This window comes from Paramisgurnus dabryanus, chromosome 23 (genome assembly GCF_030506205.2).
Source record: "Paramisgurnus dabryanus chromosome 23, PD_genome_1.1, whole genome shotgun sequence".
Classification (NCBI taxonomy): Eukaryota; Metazoa; Chordata; class Actinopteri; order Cypriniformes; family Cobitidae; genus Paramisgurnus; species Paramisgurnus dabryanus.
Genome location: NC_133359.1, coordinates 26,783,763 through 26,802,076, shown reverse-complemented (window position 1 = coordinate 26,802,076; position 18,314 = coordinate 26,783,763). Strand labels below are relative to the sequence as shown.

The 18,314-nt window shown below is 38.6% G+C and overlaps 1 protein-coding gene across 1 annotated transcript in view; it reads right to left on the bottom strand.

The window, feature by feature from the left end:
- The window catches only part of LOC135780906 (mycocerosic acid synthase-like polyketide synthase), a 75,324-nt gene extending 60,447 nt beyond the window's left edge, over positions 1–14,877 (bottom strand). The window contains exons 1-3 of the mRNA XM_065291220.2: positions 14,801–14,877; positions 14,277–14,355; positions 14,044–14,197 (exon numbers count right to left, since the gene is read on the bottom strand). Of these exons, the coding sequence (XP_065147292.1) occupies positions 14,044–14,197; positions 14,277–14,334 (212 nt within the window). The 5' untranslated portion in view covers positions 14,335–14,355; positions 14,801–14,877. The remainder of the gene's footprint in view (positions 1–14,043; positions 14,198–14,276; positions 14,356–14,800) is intronic.
- Between the last annotated feature and the right edge of the window lie 3,437 nt (positions 14,878–18,314).

Sequence of the window (18,314 nt, the reverse complement as noted above, 5' to 3'; positions counted from 1 at the left end):
TTATTAGTTTAATTCTTATGCTAAACATGGGCAAAGGTATAATAAACTAGTTGGATGCATGATGTCTTTATGTGCCACATACAGTCTGTTGAAGGGATAGTTTACTTTAAAATGAAAATTCTGACATCATTTATTTATCCTCATGTTGTTCTAAACCTGTATAAATGTATTTTTTTCTGATGGACACAAAATAAGATACTTTGAGAAATGATGGTAAACACACAGCAATAGGTGACAATTGACTTCCATAGTAGAAAAAATATTGTGGTAGTATTGTGATAAATGACTAAGAAAATATTTTGATAAATGATGGTAATCACACAGTTGACGGTACCCATTAACCCCCAGGGGTCCAAAAACGCGGGGACGCGTTTTCTCCTTATCATAGCAGAATCAACTTAAAATACTCCATCATTCCAATCAAATGGACATACAGCCACATTGTGCGCAGTAATAAAACGATCCGAAATTAATTATTTTACACACATTTCAAGTAGCAAAGCTGTATTAACACTTTGGTGACCTGAATAAATACGTAAAATAAAAATAGTCTCAATTATTCTAGCAGTAGCCTATGTGCACAGAAAGCTGTTACTGTACCCAATTATCATGATAATATGGTTCCGATAAGTTGTTTAGGCCTACACAAGAACACAGACAATATTTAATTAAAGTACATAACTGTAAATATTCATAAATTCAACACTTACCAGGATTTTTGAGGAGTTTCTGAGGTGTTTGTAATCATGCAAGAGGCGCAGTTTCCTCTGCTGCGGATTAAAACCCCTTGGCTCTGTGTTTTTAAATTACTAAATGTGTGATCAAAATTTTTTGCCTACATTTACTCAAACAATGTAATGTAAAAATGTTTCACCAAAAATATTAAGTAAATCATAGTTAAAGTTAGGCGAGAAACTTACTCAATTTTTAAAAGTTGAAGATAAATACAAATAAAATTAATTTGAAATGAGCAATAGGCTACAGTTTTAAAATCTTATAAAAGTGTGACATTCACAAATATATTGATTAAAATGTATAATAAATATTTAGGATAGGCTATTCATAAGAAATAATATGTTAGTTAAATACTTCTTTTATTTGAGGTATACACTTTTTTGTATGTACATTTTACACACAAAAAATTGTAGTAATTTATTTTGGTTTGTCCAACTAAAAAACACCTAAGTGACATTAATAGATTTTATTAAGATAATTTAATCATTTATTTTAGTGATATTTACAAAGCCACTGCATCATTTTTTACAGTGCAGGATTTAAAAGAGAGACTTTGTCTTTAAAATCCGTATTTACACATTGAAAATATTAAATAAATTGTGTTTTTATTGGAATGTTTTGTTGTTTTTATCTAGGCCATTTTCATGAAAATTGTATTCCTTTAACAACTGCGGAACAATTAAATAACAGATGCATAGGTGCAGGCAAATGCATATAGGTGAGTCAATGGAAAATGATGTGCAAACACTTGATTTAAATTTCAACATTTACAGTGATTACGTCAAATAATTTTCCATCTTGTGGGTAATACAGTACTTTTTACTTTTGCATTTATAACTGAGACACAGAAAGGTAAGCTACTACAAAAATGATCCTCACACAAATAAAAATTAATACAATCTCAAACTCTGTGTCAGTATACGGTGCTTGAGATTTCTCAAGTTTTGTACATTAGAGGCAAAGCTTCACAGCAGCATTAATATTAAAATTAAAACACATTAAAATTAATGTGTTTAGAAATATATTTCTGCATCAAATATCATGTGGAGTTATCAGTGAGCCCTGCTTTCCGTCACGAACTTGAAGGACTCTTATTCTGCCTGACACAAGGAAGCCGGGCCGCGGTTTGGCCAATCGGATGAAGGGGGCGTTTCGGTGCCGACCAGAGGCGTAAATGAAATATAGAACCTATTTACTGATTTGTAATCCACAAATGAAAATTGAAAAATCGAGCCGTAATCTCATTTTCCATTTTTTGAAATAAACGGAAAAATGAAAAAAATAACCGATTTCCCATTTCTCTTTACATGATTTCAGATAGGATATCAAATTAATAAAACTTACAAGGACCTGTTTTGAATCAATAAATGCACATTTCAAAAGTTATTTTCGACAAATATTAAACTAGAGACAAAATCATGGAAACAGTTTATAGAGCTGAGTTTCGAACTCTGAACGCTTGAGGCATATGTTGTAGTGTTGACCACAGAATATCGTCTAAAGGCTTAACATCTTACACTCATGCAAAGCTTTTTTGATGTAAAATTTTTTCTATTACAATGTTTTATTTTGAAATGTTTTCATTATTTATTACAAAAATAAAATAAAATAAAAAATGATGTTAACCATAACAACCAACTGTAAGCCTATTTAATTCTTAATATAATAAAAAAAAAAATGCTACAACACAGCTGTTACCGACCAGGGATGGACTGTATTTCAGTAGCCTGGCTCCGCCCTCCTACGTGCTTCCGCTTAATTTTCATTTCGCTTCAGTAGTACGTCTGGGACTGCTCTGTAGAGTTTTGTTTTCTCATGCGAAAATCTGCATGACCAATCAGCGAACAGAGGGGGGTGTCTAAGAATAATTACGTTGAGGTTGTGCGTCAGTTTGAGTTGTAGTTCAGTAATTGCAGCGGAGAAAGACGTGAGAAAAGCTATTCGGTCCGCTGTTGCAAAACTGCAGAATATACAGAAGTTAAAGCCGGAGCAAGACCCAGGTTTGCGAAGTTTTGTTTGTCTGATATACGTCACGACCACACGTTAGCGATTGGCTTTGGCAGATCCTGAGTGACTCTGGGCGGATCCAATAGTTTTAAATTTCAACAGAGGACCCTCCTTAATGGAAGTAACACTTTGCAATGGAGCGTGGCCAGACTCTCTGTACAAATGAAATGAATGTACGAGTCTGGTTGGACCAGGCTAGTATTTCAGATATATGTATTTAAAATACGTATTTGATATACAAAATAGTATTTTGTATTTTAAAGCCTTTGGAAAACTGAAATGTAATTTGTATTTAAACACATTTAAGATGAGTATTTTTGTATTTTTAAAATACTCAAAAAACTTTGAGCCAGTCAACCTGTCAGGGTGCTGTTTTCATGCATCAACTAGTTCAGACCAGACACGCCCTTTCTCCCAACCCCAACATTCATGCAGGTGAGCCGCAGCTGTACAACCCAGCCTTAAATCAGCAACTTTTCTGGAATAAGGTGAGGATGTGCTACTTGTTAAATAAAATAGCTTGTCAAATGTGTTTAAAGCATTAACTTTACTGCGTGTTAGGGATGGGTGATATCATATGACAATACATGTCTTAGATTGGTAAGCTAGCGATGATTTTTCAAACTTTTTCTAAATTGTTTACATAGAAAGGCCCATCGGGGTAAGCAAATATATCTCTGCAGCTTTCAGTGGGCATGAATAATTGAAATGTTAGAGTGGGAAAAAAGCAAGAGAGATTGAGTTATTGGGTGTGATGTGAATTGTGTTATTATAACTGTCGCGGAAGGAAATTCAAATTCACTCTTGCATGATAGCAGGGAGTTTAATGCACACACGAGATGGAGTGTGGAACGCTGACCAATTGGCCTACACTTTTAAAAGGAAAACACCACTTGTTCTGGCAAGCTACTGGCGCCCCCTCTCAGCCAGATTGCACTAGTTAGAATGCACCAGTTCAAATGCATCAGCCAGCATGCACCAGGTGAAGTTGATTCACTAATTAGCAGGGCAGACGCAGAGGTAGCTTTAGAGTAGCAGTTTTGAGTGATAACAAGAAACAAAGCAGAACTAACTGAGAACAAAGCACTGCAAGCCTGCCATTTCTTGGATTTAAAGATCCTTTGTGCAGAGTTAAGCTACTACAAACAATGAAGATGTAGCCGGTGAGCTTTTATATCTTTATTCTATGGGTCATTCTTAAAGTGCATTTGGACATTATTTGTTTGGTTGAGGGATTAAGCTTTCTAAAGTAAATTGTTTTGTATAAAAGACAAATGTTTAAAGTATTAAATCTTTAGAATTTAGATGTATTTACTGTGTAAGTGGCCAAATATCTGCTGTTATTTAAATGGTCTGCTTTATGGTAATTTAAAATTAAGCATTTGATCACTGTTAAATCATGTTTGTATGAAATGGTATTTGTCTGTTTGTTTTAAAAAAATAATAATATTTGTATCTGTATTTAATCTGTATTCACCTAATTGGTTGACTGAATGAACACTGCATTGAATTTCCAAATAAAAAAGGGAAAAGGAGAGCAAAAGTGTGGTCAATGAGTGAAACCTAGTTGGATTCTTCTTGTAGTGGGATGACTTTTTCAAGTGAAAGAATTCTGCATATTGTTTACCTTGCAAACAGTGAGGAAGCACTTGACAGTGAAAAACCGCCTGCTGGTTTGGATAAGAGAAACCAAAACCAACTAGGCCTGGAACAGAAACCTGCTAAGACTCTGAATACAGAGGTGTAAATTATCACTTGCTTTACTTATATCCTGCTGAAGAAAAGATGGATGACTCAAAGTCTCTGGAGCAACTTAAAGCAGATAGAACCACAGCAAAACGCCAATTCTCTCGTCTGGTCAACAATGTTGTAAGGATGTGCTCAATGCTGTCTGAAGAGGAGCTCAAAGACAGTTTCAAAAAACTCACAATTGAGGCCAACAAAGTCATAGAAGCCAATGATGATGTAGAGGCCCGGTATATTGCAGAATTAAAGGGAAATGAAGATGTTTCTGTGCTGACTGAGCAGCAAAAGGCTGATATAGAAAAGACTGCATGCGAGTGTGAGGCGAAACTAAAGGAGTTGAAAGATCTTATCCAAAATACACTTTGGACTAATTTTGGAGAAGAGGAACTAACTATGGCAGTAATGGCTTCAGAGGAGGAAGCAAGGCAGGTGTCATCCCTCGGATCAAAAGGTAATAAAGAGGCCTTTGATTTCTTGTTCAACCATCTAGAAAGACTTGTTAAAATAGCAAAAGAGCTGTATGTACAGTGGAAGTGTTGGATTCCTCCAAAACAGAAAGACCTCCAGTTCCGTGTACGAGACCTCGAGCAAGTCCTTCTCAAGTTAATTGCAAGGAAAGCTGATTTTATTCAAGCAAAGGTTGAAGAAGATGCTGTTAAAGTGGGGGCTGCAGCTATTGGTAGCTACTCAACACCTGCCATTAAGCTGAAGCCAACATCCCTTCCTAAGTTTACTGGCATTAAGCGTGACTTTCATCGTTGGAGAAGAGATTGGGAAGCCCTTCAGAGACAAGGGGATCCAACTGGATCAAAAGAAGTTAAAAAGTTTCAGCTACTTGACAGCCTGGATGACAGAATAACGAGAGATTTTCGCTTCATGTCTTATAATACAGCAGACGATATCTTCCGTGTTTTAGAGAACCGCTTTGGATGTCAAACTGCCATTGCTATTGAGATAGTAGAGGAGATCCAGAAGCTTCCAGCTGTTAAAGGTCACCAACCAAAGAAGATAGTGGAACTCATCCAAATTGTGGAGAAAGCCCTTCAGGATCTGAGTGACCTTGGTGACACTGGTGCTATAAAGAACCCATTAGTGACTAAGTCAATCGAAAGCAAACTTCCTGATGCCTTGAAGAAAGAGTGGCTTCTCTATGCAGCTGAGAATAACATCGCTTTAGTGCCAGACAAGCGCTTTGATAGTCTTCTGGCTTTCCTCAAAGGTCAGGAAACTATTTATGAGCAACTGGACCAGTTGAAGGATGAAGATCTATCAAGGAAAGAGACCAGGATCGAGCCAAGGCAAGCTAGAACTAGGACTTTAAACCAGTCAAGTAGCCATCCTTCAGGATGTGTTGTCTGTGGAGATAGTAAGCACAAAGAAAAGCTGTATTTCTGCAAAAAGTTTCGCATGCTTAAACTTACAGAGAAGAAGGATGCAGTAAAAAGACTGGGAGCTTGCAGGAAATGTCTGGAAGTTCATGATGGTGATGATCACTGCAAGACTTCATTCCTATGCAAAAATCCAGAGTGTAAGCGAGCCTCAGACCACCATTATTATCTGTGCCCCAGTAACGAAATGTTTAGAGGTAACACGGGCCGGGGAAAAAGTAAAGTCAGTATAGTGGGAAATGAAGACAGAAGGAGCTATACAGAGGCCCAGGAAGAATTCTTTAGAAAACTCTCACCTGAACTTGCCCAACAATGTCGAGATGCTTTCTCTAATACAGTGTCCAGGACCTTCAATACTGCAGGAAGTCAATCAAGCCTTCTGGCGGAAAATGGCTTAATGGAGTGGCCTGTAATTATGATGCTGCTGGAGGTTAAAGCTAATGATGGACAGAAGATCGGCACTTTAATTGACCTTGCTTCAGACACTAATTATATTACCCACAAGGCAGCTAATCGACTTAACCTCAGGAGTGAAGATATCACACTTGTTGTCCATGGTGTTGGAGGCATGAAAGTTCTTGTCAAGACAAAGCGTTACCTGTTGAAGATACGGGTCGGAACTCCAAGAGGTACCCTCAAGTCCCATCAATTGGTCTGCTATGGTCTGGACAGCATTGCCGATGTTCATAGACATGTAACAGCGGAGCAACTGCAAAAATTCTTCCCTGATGTTCCCCTCAATGAACTGGTGAGGCCAACAGAGATCCACCTCTTGATAAGTCACAAGGAAGGTCAGCTAGCTCCCCAGAAGATTCGCATTGTAGGAGACCTTGTGTTGTGGGGTGGACCACTAGGAAAGACGGTTGCTGGTACCCATCCTGAGTTGTTTGAAGAGATCGCTGTATCAGCTCATACATCCAGAACACATTTTGCAAGGTCTATGAGAACCGCTGCTGTAAAGTATGAAGAACTTACCTCTGTTGTCTCGAGTCATTCCCCACTAAATCAGAAAACTCCATTACCTATCCAAACTCAGGAGTCCAGTTCTGCAGCTACTGCCTGTGACTTTCTGAAATGGTGGAAATGGGACAGCATTGGTGCTGCATGTAACCCAAGGTGTGGAGGTTGCCGCTGTGGAAACTGCCAGCCAGGCGGTAAAGAGATGACCCTTGCCGAAGAAAGAGAGTTAGAGGTGGTGAGAAATGGCCTTACATATGTAGTTGCAGATGACCATAGTGAGAAGCCCCACTGGCATGCCAGATACCCCTGGATAGAAGACCTAACTACATTGCCCAACAACAGAAGGGCAGTTGAGAGCACCTTTTTTAGGACAGAGAGACAGCTGGCCAAAGAGTTGGTATGGAAAGCTGCTTATGCTGCTCAAGTCTATGACATGGTTAACCGCCAGGCTGCAATGAAGTTGTCTGAAGAAGTTCTATGTACTTGGTCCGGACCAGTCTGGTATATTAGCCATCTTATTGCTCCAAATCCGCACTCTGTCACGACACCGATAAGACTTGTCTGGAATAGTAGCCAGAAATTTAGAGGCCTGAGTATCAACGACCTCCTGTTAAAAGGACCAGATGTCCTTAATCAAATTCGTACTGTGCTTCTCAAATTTAGGAGAGGAGTTTTTGCTGCTTTGGGAGACATAAAGAAAATGTATAACTCTGTTTGGCTTGAAGAGAAAGAAGTACACTTGCACAGGTTCCTGTGGCGTGACTCTGAAGAGGAAGAACTGAGTGAGTATGTTATCACAAGAGTCAATATTGGAGACAAACCAGCTGGTTGTATCGCTCAGCTCTCTATGAGAGAGACCGCTAATCTTCCCCAGTTTACCCACCTTAGAGAAGAGCGTCGGGTGCTGCAGGAAGACAGCTATGTCGATGATATTTTGACCTCTCACAACGACTTGGACAAACTTAAAATCATCACAGCAAATGTGGAGCAGATCCTGAAAGCAGGAGGTTTTGAGTTGAAGCCATGGGTCTTCTCTGGCCAGAGTAAGAGAGAAGAATCTGCTGAGAAACAGGAACAAGAGGCAGCTTCAAAGACATTGATCTTGCCAAACCAACTCAAGGATGAGGACAATAAGGCTCTTGGCCTTGGGTATTCTGTAGAAGAGGATACGTTTCATGTTATGGTTGCAATAAACTTCTCAAAAAGTAAGCAGAAGATGCGTATTGGCCAAAATCTCTTGCTGGAGGAAGTTAGAAGCCAGACACCTGACCCATTGACACGACGAGAATTGCTCAGTCAAGTGTCTGGTTTGTATGACCCCATTGGCCTGACAACACCTGTAAAGCAGAGAGGGGCCATTTTGGTTCGAAGAGCATTTCAAGAGGCCAAACCCAAATGTAGCACCATTAAGGATACTTGGGATCTTGCACTATCTGACAAACTTAGAGAAGATGCTATTAACCTCTTTGAAGAATATGTTCAGCTAAGCAAAGTTAAGTTTGCCAGGTCCTTGACTCCAACAGGCGTTCAAAATGAACCTTATGCAGTCACTTTCTCTGATGGCAGTGAACATGCCTATGGTGCTGTCCTGTATTTGTTGTGGGTCTGTGAGCAAGGTGCAACGGTGAGACGACTAGTGGAATCTAAAGCCAAATTGACCCCGCTAGACCACAAGGGGGAAGTAAATAAAGCAGAGTTGTGTGGGGCAGTTTTTGCCACCCGTCTAAGGACATACTTTGAGCAACACAGTCAAATTCATATTAAGCAGTGGTACCACTTGGTTGACAGCCAGACAGTCCTTGGTGCGATCCAAAGAGAGAGCTATGGCTTCCAAATTTTTTTTGCCAATCGGATTGGAGAGATCCAAAGCAGCACACAAATTCAGGATTGGTGGTGGGTCCCTGGACCACTGAATATCGCTGATATTATCACTCGAGGGGCTGGCCCAGAAGACTTGGGGGAAGATTCGGAGTGGCAGCAGGGCCCAAGGTTTCTGAGTCTGCCAGTCAATGAGTGGCCAATCAAATCTGCAAAGGAGGTTACAGTGGCTGCTCGAGAAAGCATTAGGAAGATGCAGAAGAAGTCCTTTGTTGCTGCACTCACAAGAGCTCAAGTGAAAGAAAAATCCCAAGATCGAGAACAGCAAAGACCACCAGCTGGCGCAGCTATTCGAGAGTTGGTAGATGAGAAACGGTTCAGTAATCTAACTCATTTGGTCAAGACAGTTGCTTGGGTCTGGAGAGCAGCCAAAAAGTTTGCAGCAAGAAATAGGATCTTGGGAACTCCAAAGTGGGAGGCAGTCTTGTTAGCAGGAGTTATTACTGCAACAGAACGCCAAGATGCCCTAAGAGATCTCTTTATTGCTGCACAAGAAGGCATGAACTTCCCTACTACCACTACAGACCGGCTGGTAGTTTACAGAGATCAAGAATCCGGGTTGCTGGTTTGTGGTGGAAGAATCCAAAACTTTAAAGAAGATAAAGTCAGTGTTCCCCTCTTACCCTACAGTGCGTTTCAATGTTGTTAGCTCGTGAGGCACATGATGAGGGTCATGAGGGAGTGGCCGCAACCCTATTAAAGATGAGGAAGAAAGCATGGGTTATCAGAGGAAGAAAAATCGCTCAGAAGATCGTTGACAACTGCATAATCTGTAAGAAATCCAGAGCTAAAAGATGTCAACAAGTAATGGGCAACTTGCCTCAAGAAAGGACCAGACCCGCAGCCCCATTCGAGTACACAGCTGTTGACCTGTTTGGACCCTATCAAGTCAAAGATGATGTGAAGAAGCGGGTCACAATGAAGGTGTGGGGAGTTGTATTCTGCTGCATGGCTAGTAGGGCTATTCACACAGAGCTGGTCAATACTATGTCAACTGAGAGTTTTCTAATGGCATATCAGAGGTTTACTGCAATTCGAGGGCACCCTAAGAAGATATGGTCTGACCCAGGAACCAACTTTGTAGGTGCTAAATCTGTCTTGGAAGAACTATATACATTCCTGAATGGTCTGGACAGATCTGCTGTGGAGGAAGTTTCGGCTCGAAATGGAACTGACTGGCAGTGGAAAATTCAACCCGCTGATTCGCCTCATCGTAACGGCGCTGCTGAAGCTGCAGTTCGCATTGTGAAAAAGGCATTCCAGAGTTTGGGAAGAGAGTCGGGTCTCAGTTATAGTGAGTTCCAGACAACACTTCAGATTGCTGCCAACCTTGCCAATGAACGTCCAATAGATGCCAGAGTGCAGAGTCATGAAGATAGTGTGCAATACATCACACCTAATACACTTCTGTTGGGACGAGTATCTTCAAGTGGTGACTTTAAGACTTTTGATTTCACAAGCTACCCTTATAAGAGACTTCATGAGATGCAGCACCAGGTCAACAGGTTCTGGAAATCCTGGAGCCAGCTTGTTGGACCCAACCTGTTTGTGAGAAGCAAATGGCATACCCTAACAAGGAATGTTACTGTTGGGGATATTGTGTGGCTGTGCGATCAGAATGCATTGAGGGGCCAGTTCAAGCTTGGAAGAGTTGTTAGTGTTAACCCTGACCCTGGAGGTGTTGTGCGAGATGTAAAGGTTAGAATCGTTCAAAGCTGTTGTGTCCCTGTTGCAAAATCAACACCCAAGCATCCTGTTTCTAAAGTCCAGAAGGACTTTCAGTCCACAATTTTACACAGGGATGTCAGACGCTTGGTTGTCTTGCTGCCAGCTGAGGAGCAGCTAGGAGGCCTAGGAGAAAAGCTCTGATTAAGTCGCCATTGAACTTGCGATCTTTCCAGCGGTTTCTTGGAAAGATCGAGTGGGAGGTGTTCTGGCAAGCTACTGGCGCCCCCTCTCAGCCAGATTGCACTAGTTAGAATGCACCAGTTCAAATGCATCAGCCAGCATGCACCAGGTGAAGTTGATTCACTAATTAGCAGGGCAGACGCAGAGGTAGCTTTAGAGTAGCAGTTTTGAGTGATAACAAGAAACAAAGCAGAACTAACTGAGAACAAAGCACTGCAAGCCTGCCATTTCTTGGATTTAAAGATCCTTTGTGCAGAGTTAAGCTACTACAAACAATGAAGATGTAGCCGGTGAGCTTTTATATCTTTATTCTATGGGTCATTCTTAAAGTGCATTTGGACATTATTTGTTTGGTTGAGGGATTAAGCTTTCTAAAGTAAATTGTTTTGTATAAAAGACAAATGTTTAAAGTATTAAATCTTTAGAATTTAGATGTATTTACTGTGTAAGTGGCCAAATATCTGCTGTTATTTAAATGGTCTGCTTTATGGTAATTTAAAATTAAGCATTTGATCACTGTTAAATCATGTTTGTATGAAATGGTATTTGTCTGTTTGTTTTTAAAAAATAATAATATTTGTATCTGTATTTAAAGGTTTTTCACCTAATTGGTTGACTGAATGAACACTGCATTGAATTTACAAATAAAAAAGGGAAAAGGAGAGCAAAAGTGTGGTCAATGAGAGAAACCTAGTTGAATTCTTCTTGTAGTGGGCTGACTTTTTCAAGTGAAAGAATTCTGCATATTGTTAACCTTGCAAACAGTGAGGAAGCACTTGACACCACCTTTTTTCAATATGTTCTTCAATCTCGGGCGCAGTAATATTGACGGAAGTTTGAGCGAGAGGGGGAGTAGTCAGGAGTGATGATTTTACTGCACGCCAATGTGGAAGTGCTGCAAACTAAGTGCTCTTCCACCATACAATATAGTTCTTATTTTTTATCCACTTAAAAAAATCACCACTTTTTATTTTGTGCCACCATACTTACTCATGTAACTACTCATGTAACAGAATGGGGAAAACATGGAAGTGTTTGGTGGCTTCTAAATTCTTCCCTGTTTGGATCCTAAGGAATAAATGGGGCTAGGCTAAATGCTAACACATTCATGACACGCTGTGCAAAGATGAAGTACACACAGTAAAATAAGATAGGTATGTATTCATTCGTCTAGGTAGAGGTAAGAACATCGTAAAATATTGAAAAACCGTGGTGTTTTCCTTTAAAGGCGCTTTCACACATGACACGGCAAGTGGTGGAATCAGCACACAGTTGCTGCTATCTCTTTACCGTTGTGCAGTTAAAGCCTTGTTTACACTTTTGGCTCTACTCTATGGGGTGAACCTGCTGAACCCGCGGGCTCCTCAGTAAACCTACAAGACTTTTATGCTTGACGTGCTCTCAGTTGTATAATTCTGTAAATGACAGAGGGCGACTCTTGAGTAATTGTTCTCAAAACCATCAAAAAGCAGCGATGAGAGGAAGTAGTTTTTTTGTTAATTTGTCAAACACTCGTCTCATGAGAAGTTTGTAAATACATGGATTTCTTCACATATAAACTGATTAGGTTGTGGGTCATTTTGACGACACATGAAAAAGTTTTTATGATGTTTTTATAAAACATCACTTTAGTTGAATGGGTGTTCATAAGGTTGACATGACACTTTCATAACCATTACATGACACATGTCATGAATATGAAGGAGATTTTATGCACGTTTATGACAACTGTCACAAGTGTCATTTGTTCAATTATGTCATTTTTATTGCAAGGATGACAATGTTTGAGATATCTTTGTTATAACAACTTGACATTAACCAATTCATCATAACTAAATATACCTCACGCGCACACACACGGGTATATTTAGAAGTTTTATTTAAGATCGTTATGATATTGGGACTATTTCTCCACCTGCAGCTCTGAAGTTCAAATTCGCATGCAGTCCGGTTATAACAAATGTAAAAGATATGAAACATCACTCAACAGCGATATCAATTAAGTGCCATCCTAAAATATGATTTAAAACATAACCCTTTCATTGTTAAGTATGAGAAATTAAAATGAATTAAATCACGTTTAAACGCCACAGAGATATCAGAGCCAGCAGTCGATTTCTGATGCGCTTGCCGAGGCGAGGCTGAGCACATTTTAAAATAGACGCTATCTTTATTAACAACTCTTACAATTACATTTTGTGACCAAATAACAGTAATATTATGAGCATTTTGTGGTCAGGAAACGTAGCTGTCATAAAACCACATATTTACCTGATTTGTCTTAATTAGTTCAGTCAACACTAGCCATTCTGAATGTTGACTGGATTTGAAAATCACCATTCATTTAATGTTTTAAACACAGATTTATCTAGACTTAAAATAATATGTCTTCTCAACTAAGCTCAAACAAGAAAATTGGTTTAACTTATATATTTTTGCCCGTCCAACATTTCATTAATTGGATTTTTTAGAGTGCAGTCACCTCAGCTTCACCCACGACCCGCCTCTTTACCCATTTTCAGATATCCGCGATTGATGCACAGTGACGCGCGGCCAAGATGGCGATGGCAGACACTAGTGCTGAGTTCAAAATATCGATACGACGATACATTGTCATGGACGCCTGACGATACGCGCATCGATACAGCACCTTCCGTATCAATTCGGATGTACTTTTGAACGTAACGTGACGAATTGCTGTTGATCCGTAATCCATATGGAAAGGACGCATGTGTCCCGCGGAGTACGTAGAGTTAAAGGTGGTGCGGTGTACTTTCACTTTGCGTGTCTGTCTCGCTGGCGCACGTGTCTGCATAGTGAGCCGCGTACTTGCGCGCTCTCTCTCTCTCCGCGCCCATTAAAGTCAATGAGTTCAGTATGAAAGCGCAGATATCTTAGCCTATACTACTGCAAAGGGCTTTATTAGCCATGCTCTTATAAAACAGTACTAACGCATTTGAGAAAAAACACGACAAAGATTTGCATTTGAAAAGTGGATGTCTAGAGAAGAGATACAGAGCTACTTCAAACTTTAACTGTCACATTAATAATCTGATTTCTATTAAATTACATAGAATCATAGAAACTTGCTAGGAGGTAGTACTAATTAAAATCATTCAAATCAAAATAGCCAACTATACTGTAAAAAAGCTGTATAAATTACAGTATTACTGGGTATTACTGGCAACTAGCTGCCAGTAACTTACTGTAGATTTTACATTTATGTTATTTACTGACAACAGTTTGTTAGAAGTTAAATGAACATTAAACAGTTTCAGTCTTTATCTTCTACAGTAAGTTACTGGCAACCAGCTGCATAATTACAGTACATTTTTACAGTGTACCTGTTGGTTGGAGCGAATGACTGTAAATTAGAAAGTCATAAGTTCTTGTTATGAGGGCTCATGAATTGAAGACTTACCCATCAATTAGCGCTGCTTTTGCCGTGTGCGTCTTCCCTGCCTTACTCTCGTCTGGATCGTACCATTGAGAGAGCTTAAACCTGTCATCTGGGATTTGAACTGTACAGTTCTCTCCATGAAGGAGGACTCGCCAGAAGTTTTCAAGCCCCTCGCCTAAAATAAAGGAGAACTTACAATGTAAATACTATTAAGGCCAAAATCATAACAAATAATGAAAATTGTTAACAGTTACCTCCAGGAAAATGGCATCCAATGCCAACAACAGCCATTTCTACATCATCATCCATCATGTTTTATGTATGATTTCCAATCTATAGAAAGCAAAAATAAATAATGAGGCAGTTAACATAATATTCATTATCAGGGAGCTTTCTCCTTTATGCATTCTTTGAGCAGAAAAAAATACATACATTTACTACTTATTACTACTAGTCAACCAGAAAAAAAGACCTGTATAATGTAGAGACAATCTGAACATCGGATAAAAGGTGGAATCTGATTTTTAAATATAGCTAAGGTAAAAAAAAAACTTTTTCTAGAAGTAGATATATATTCCACTGCATATGAAAACATTTTTTTTTTAATTGCATTTATTGTTTCTTGAAAATGTATAATATATATAATAGATAAATATAAGCTGAAGCTGCCCAACACTTTTCTTAAATAGTTTCTCTTTTGTATTATTATTATTATTTTCAATTTTGGCATGGAGAACAAGAAAAAATAAAGCAAATGAAATGAAAAATATTGAATTACCTTGTTACTCATGTTGAATCTTGTCTTGTTGAAAATGTTTACATGATGCTGAGTCTACCAAATATGTATTGCGCTTAAGGAGAAGTATAAGATCAAGATTTGTCACGTGACTTCCTGTTAGCTCATGAAACAATTTCTTATAAATGTTCCTTTAAATAGATAAAGTTGACTCAACTCTTAATCACATCTTTATTTCACCCAAACCTCTGAATTAGCAGAATATGAATGATCCTAAAAACTAAACAGTCAGTATTTTCCTTCTCAGTTCTGACAACACAGGTATTAGCTGTTGCATTAGACAAGTGAATATTATTTAGATTTTTTGGATTTACTGTTTGTCATTTTCTTGGCCATTATCTCAGACCCTTAAGGGTTAAGAACCTGGATGTTATATTTTATAGCAATCTATAATTTGACCATCACATTTCCAATGTTTTCAAAACATACTTTTTCTACCTTTGAAATGTTACCTAAGACATATTTTCGGCCAGTGGAGAACTGAGCTGACTGGGCCTGTCCATTCTGTCACCTGATGGTCTTTCTCCTTTAAACTTGAACAGTGTACAGTGTCATGATACCTCCTGTTTTAGCCTAGTAATTCACACCTCAGGGTTAGGAAAAGTGGAATGGGCATGTAAAGCTTTGCAAGAATGGAAAGAAGGGAAACAACAACCAATCAAATGCAGACCTGCAAGACAACCACATGGAGAAAAACACATTTCAGGGGTTTCAGCTTGTGTACGTTTTTGAGGTACCGTGAACTTGCGTGCAGCATAGTAATTGTAGTGGACAACTGTAATGAGAGCCATTTGATTATTATGTTTATTTTCCTAAAGCCGATTAATGGATCATTAACCATTGAATGCCTAGATTAACCAATGTCAAATTGCACTGGTTCTTGAAACTATGGCAAAAACATGTCCCAATAAGAAAGTGCTAATTCTGTTGGAAATTAATAAAATTTTCATGAAGAAAAAGAATCAATGTTATAATCAGGGTGTCCTTTGCACATATGTAAGGTTCTTTTATAGGTTTATTTTTATTTTTTATTAATTTAATGATTATATGCTGGCCCATTGCATACAAAATCAGCTGTCCTCGGTTAAGAGATATTCATTTCAACTTGATTAAAAAAGCCAAAAGTAATAATTTAATTGAATAATATGTTTACCACATGAAAGAGTACATTGTAACATGTATTAAAACTACAAACAGTGAGTTTGAACAATATTTACTATTATTTTGTGATTGCTCAAAATGTGTCCCATATATTCATCACCACCATCAGATATTTATAAAAAGCTATAAAATCAGACAACTACAGGGTCAACTGCATGAGGACCCCATTTTCAAACCTTCAGCTCTACTGCATGCTTCAAGATCACTCAAGCTCCTGTATGTTTGCTATTTTCACTTAAAGGAATAATCTACCCTTTTGCCATATTAAACTATGTTATTACCTCAACCTAGACGAATTAAAGGAGCTGTCCGCAGTGTTTCTACTTAAACTAATCCCTTTTCAATTGCCTTTGTGTGAAGGGGTTGTAATCTCACATTAAAATGATCCACTTTGCAGGTTTTGCTATTACCTCTGAAAAAAAGTATTATTTTTATGTGAAAGTACCGGGCCGGATTTGGCGCGAAATCCAGTGACATCACCTGCATGCGCGCTCCCGAGCCTCTCGCCTCGTCTACTGACTTTGCGCTCAACAGCGACGACACTGATAACAGACTGAACCGACCTGCTCCCAGCACAACACAGACTCCACATATTGTGAAGAAAAAAGTTATCTGCTGAAGCTCGTAAGGCCAAACGTGAATCGGATCAACTTCGGACAAAAACATGGATTAACATTGGCAGGGCATTTGAATTATGGAGAAACCTCCGCTTTGTTTTGGGTATAAAAACAGATCCGGAGTTGGCTTTCATCCTTTTGGACAGGTAAGCTATAACATTACTAAAAAGCATGTCAAATATATTTCGATTATGTGCTTTAGTTTTTTAGATGTTGTTTCGGTTTGCTAGCCTTCGCTTAAGCGTGTTTGCCCAGCCGCGGTCGATCGATGACGTAAAACTGCGGACGCGTCTGTTTGCGTGCGTCCGCTTTTTAAAAGTCTTTAAACTCGTACAGTCTGACATTGATGGAAACTGAGATTATACAGTGTGACATGGACTTAACTACGATATTGATCGCACAGTGTGGCAAGCAACAACCCTAAAGGACTATTTACCTGAGTTTCCTGCATGTTGTGTGATGCTTTCTCCGGTGTGTTACATCTCAGTCTGGCCGTCGCTCATGAGTTCGAGCACGCGCTTGTAAACTTCTTGGTTGCAATCTGAATCATCACCCCTAGAGGCCGCTGTAAATTACATACAGCGCCTTTAATACATGCCTATCTTTTTTCAATGCGTGCACTGTACAGCGCGTTGTGAATGTGTTAGCATTTAGCCTAGCCCCATTCATTCCTATGGTACAAAAAAGTTTTATTTTGTGGCACCATACTTACTGGTATAACTCATCATGTAACAGTCTTTAAATAGGGAAAACATGGAAGTGTTTTGTGGCTTCCCTGTTTGGTACCATATGAATGGGGCTAAATGCTAACACATTCACGACGCGCTGTACAGTGCACGCATTGAAAAAAGATAGATATGTATTAATCATCTAAGTTGAGGTAATACCATAGTTTAATATGGCAAAAGGGTAGACTATTCCTTTAAACTTCTTCATATTTTTGGACACTGCTACTGTGACAACCATAACATGTCAACACCGTCATCTTTGTAAAAAAAATATTAGATTAGATTATGAAATAGATGTATCATTTTTAAAAGAGGTCTGAAGTAGCTAGCAACAGAAGGGAAACAAGATGGCTAATGTGAACAACTCATCTATTTTTTTTATCTATATTAGGTTTTTGTCACCACCGTCAGATGTCACCACCGTCAGGTTTTCTGTCTTTTCTGTCAGGTCTTATGTATTTTAGGAAGTTATGATTTGATATTTGTTCATCACAGTGCTCAGGATTGTTATTTTTTGGACCAAATATTTACATAAAGTTTAAGTAAGAAGCCATTGACTTGAGTGGTATACATTTTGGAATAATGAGGCCAATGTCACCACCGTCAGACAGAGTTTTATTTGTTTTAAATGAATATGCTTACAATATGTTTCTTCGGTGCTGTTGAGTTATTAAATTAATAGTCTCTCTTAATACAAAAATATGTTTATTAAATAAAAAAATCATTACTTTTCTATTTAAGCTTAAAGTAAATGTTGTATGAGTAATAACTGGAAAAACGCCTATTTTATGAAAAAAATACGAACAGAGGAGGTTGCACCAGTAAATTACTGAGCAGCCAAGACCTTGGTCTATAATGATATACCTTGAGATTTTTTTATTTAACTAACTATTTTTTCAAAATCTAAACCTGTTTTATCCAAATTCCTAAGAATCACTGTTTAAAATTATAAAATGAGTGTCTGTGACACATTTAAAATAATATTTTTTC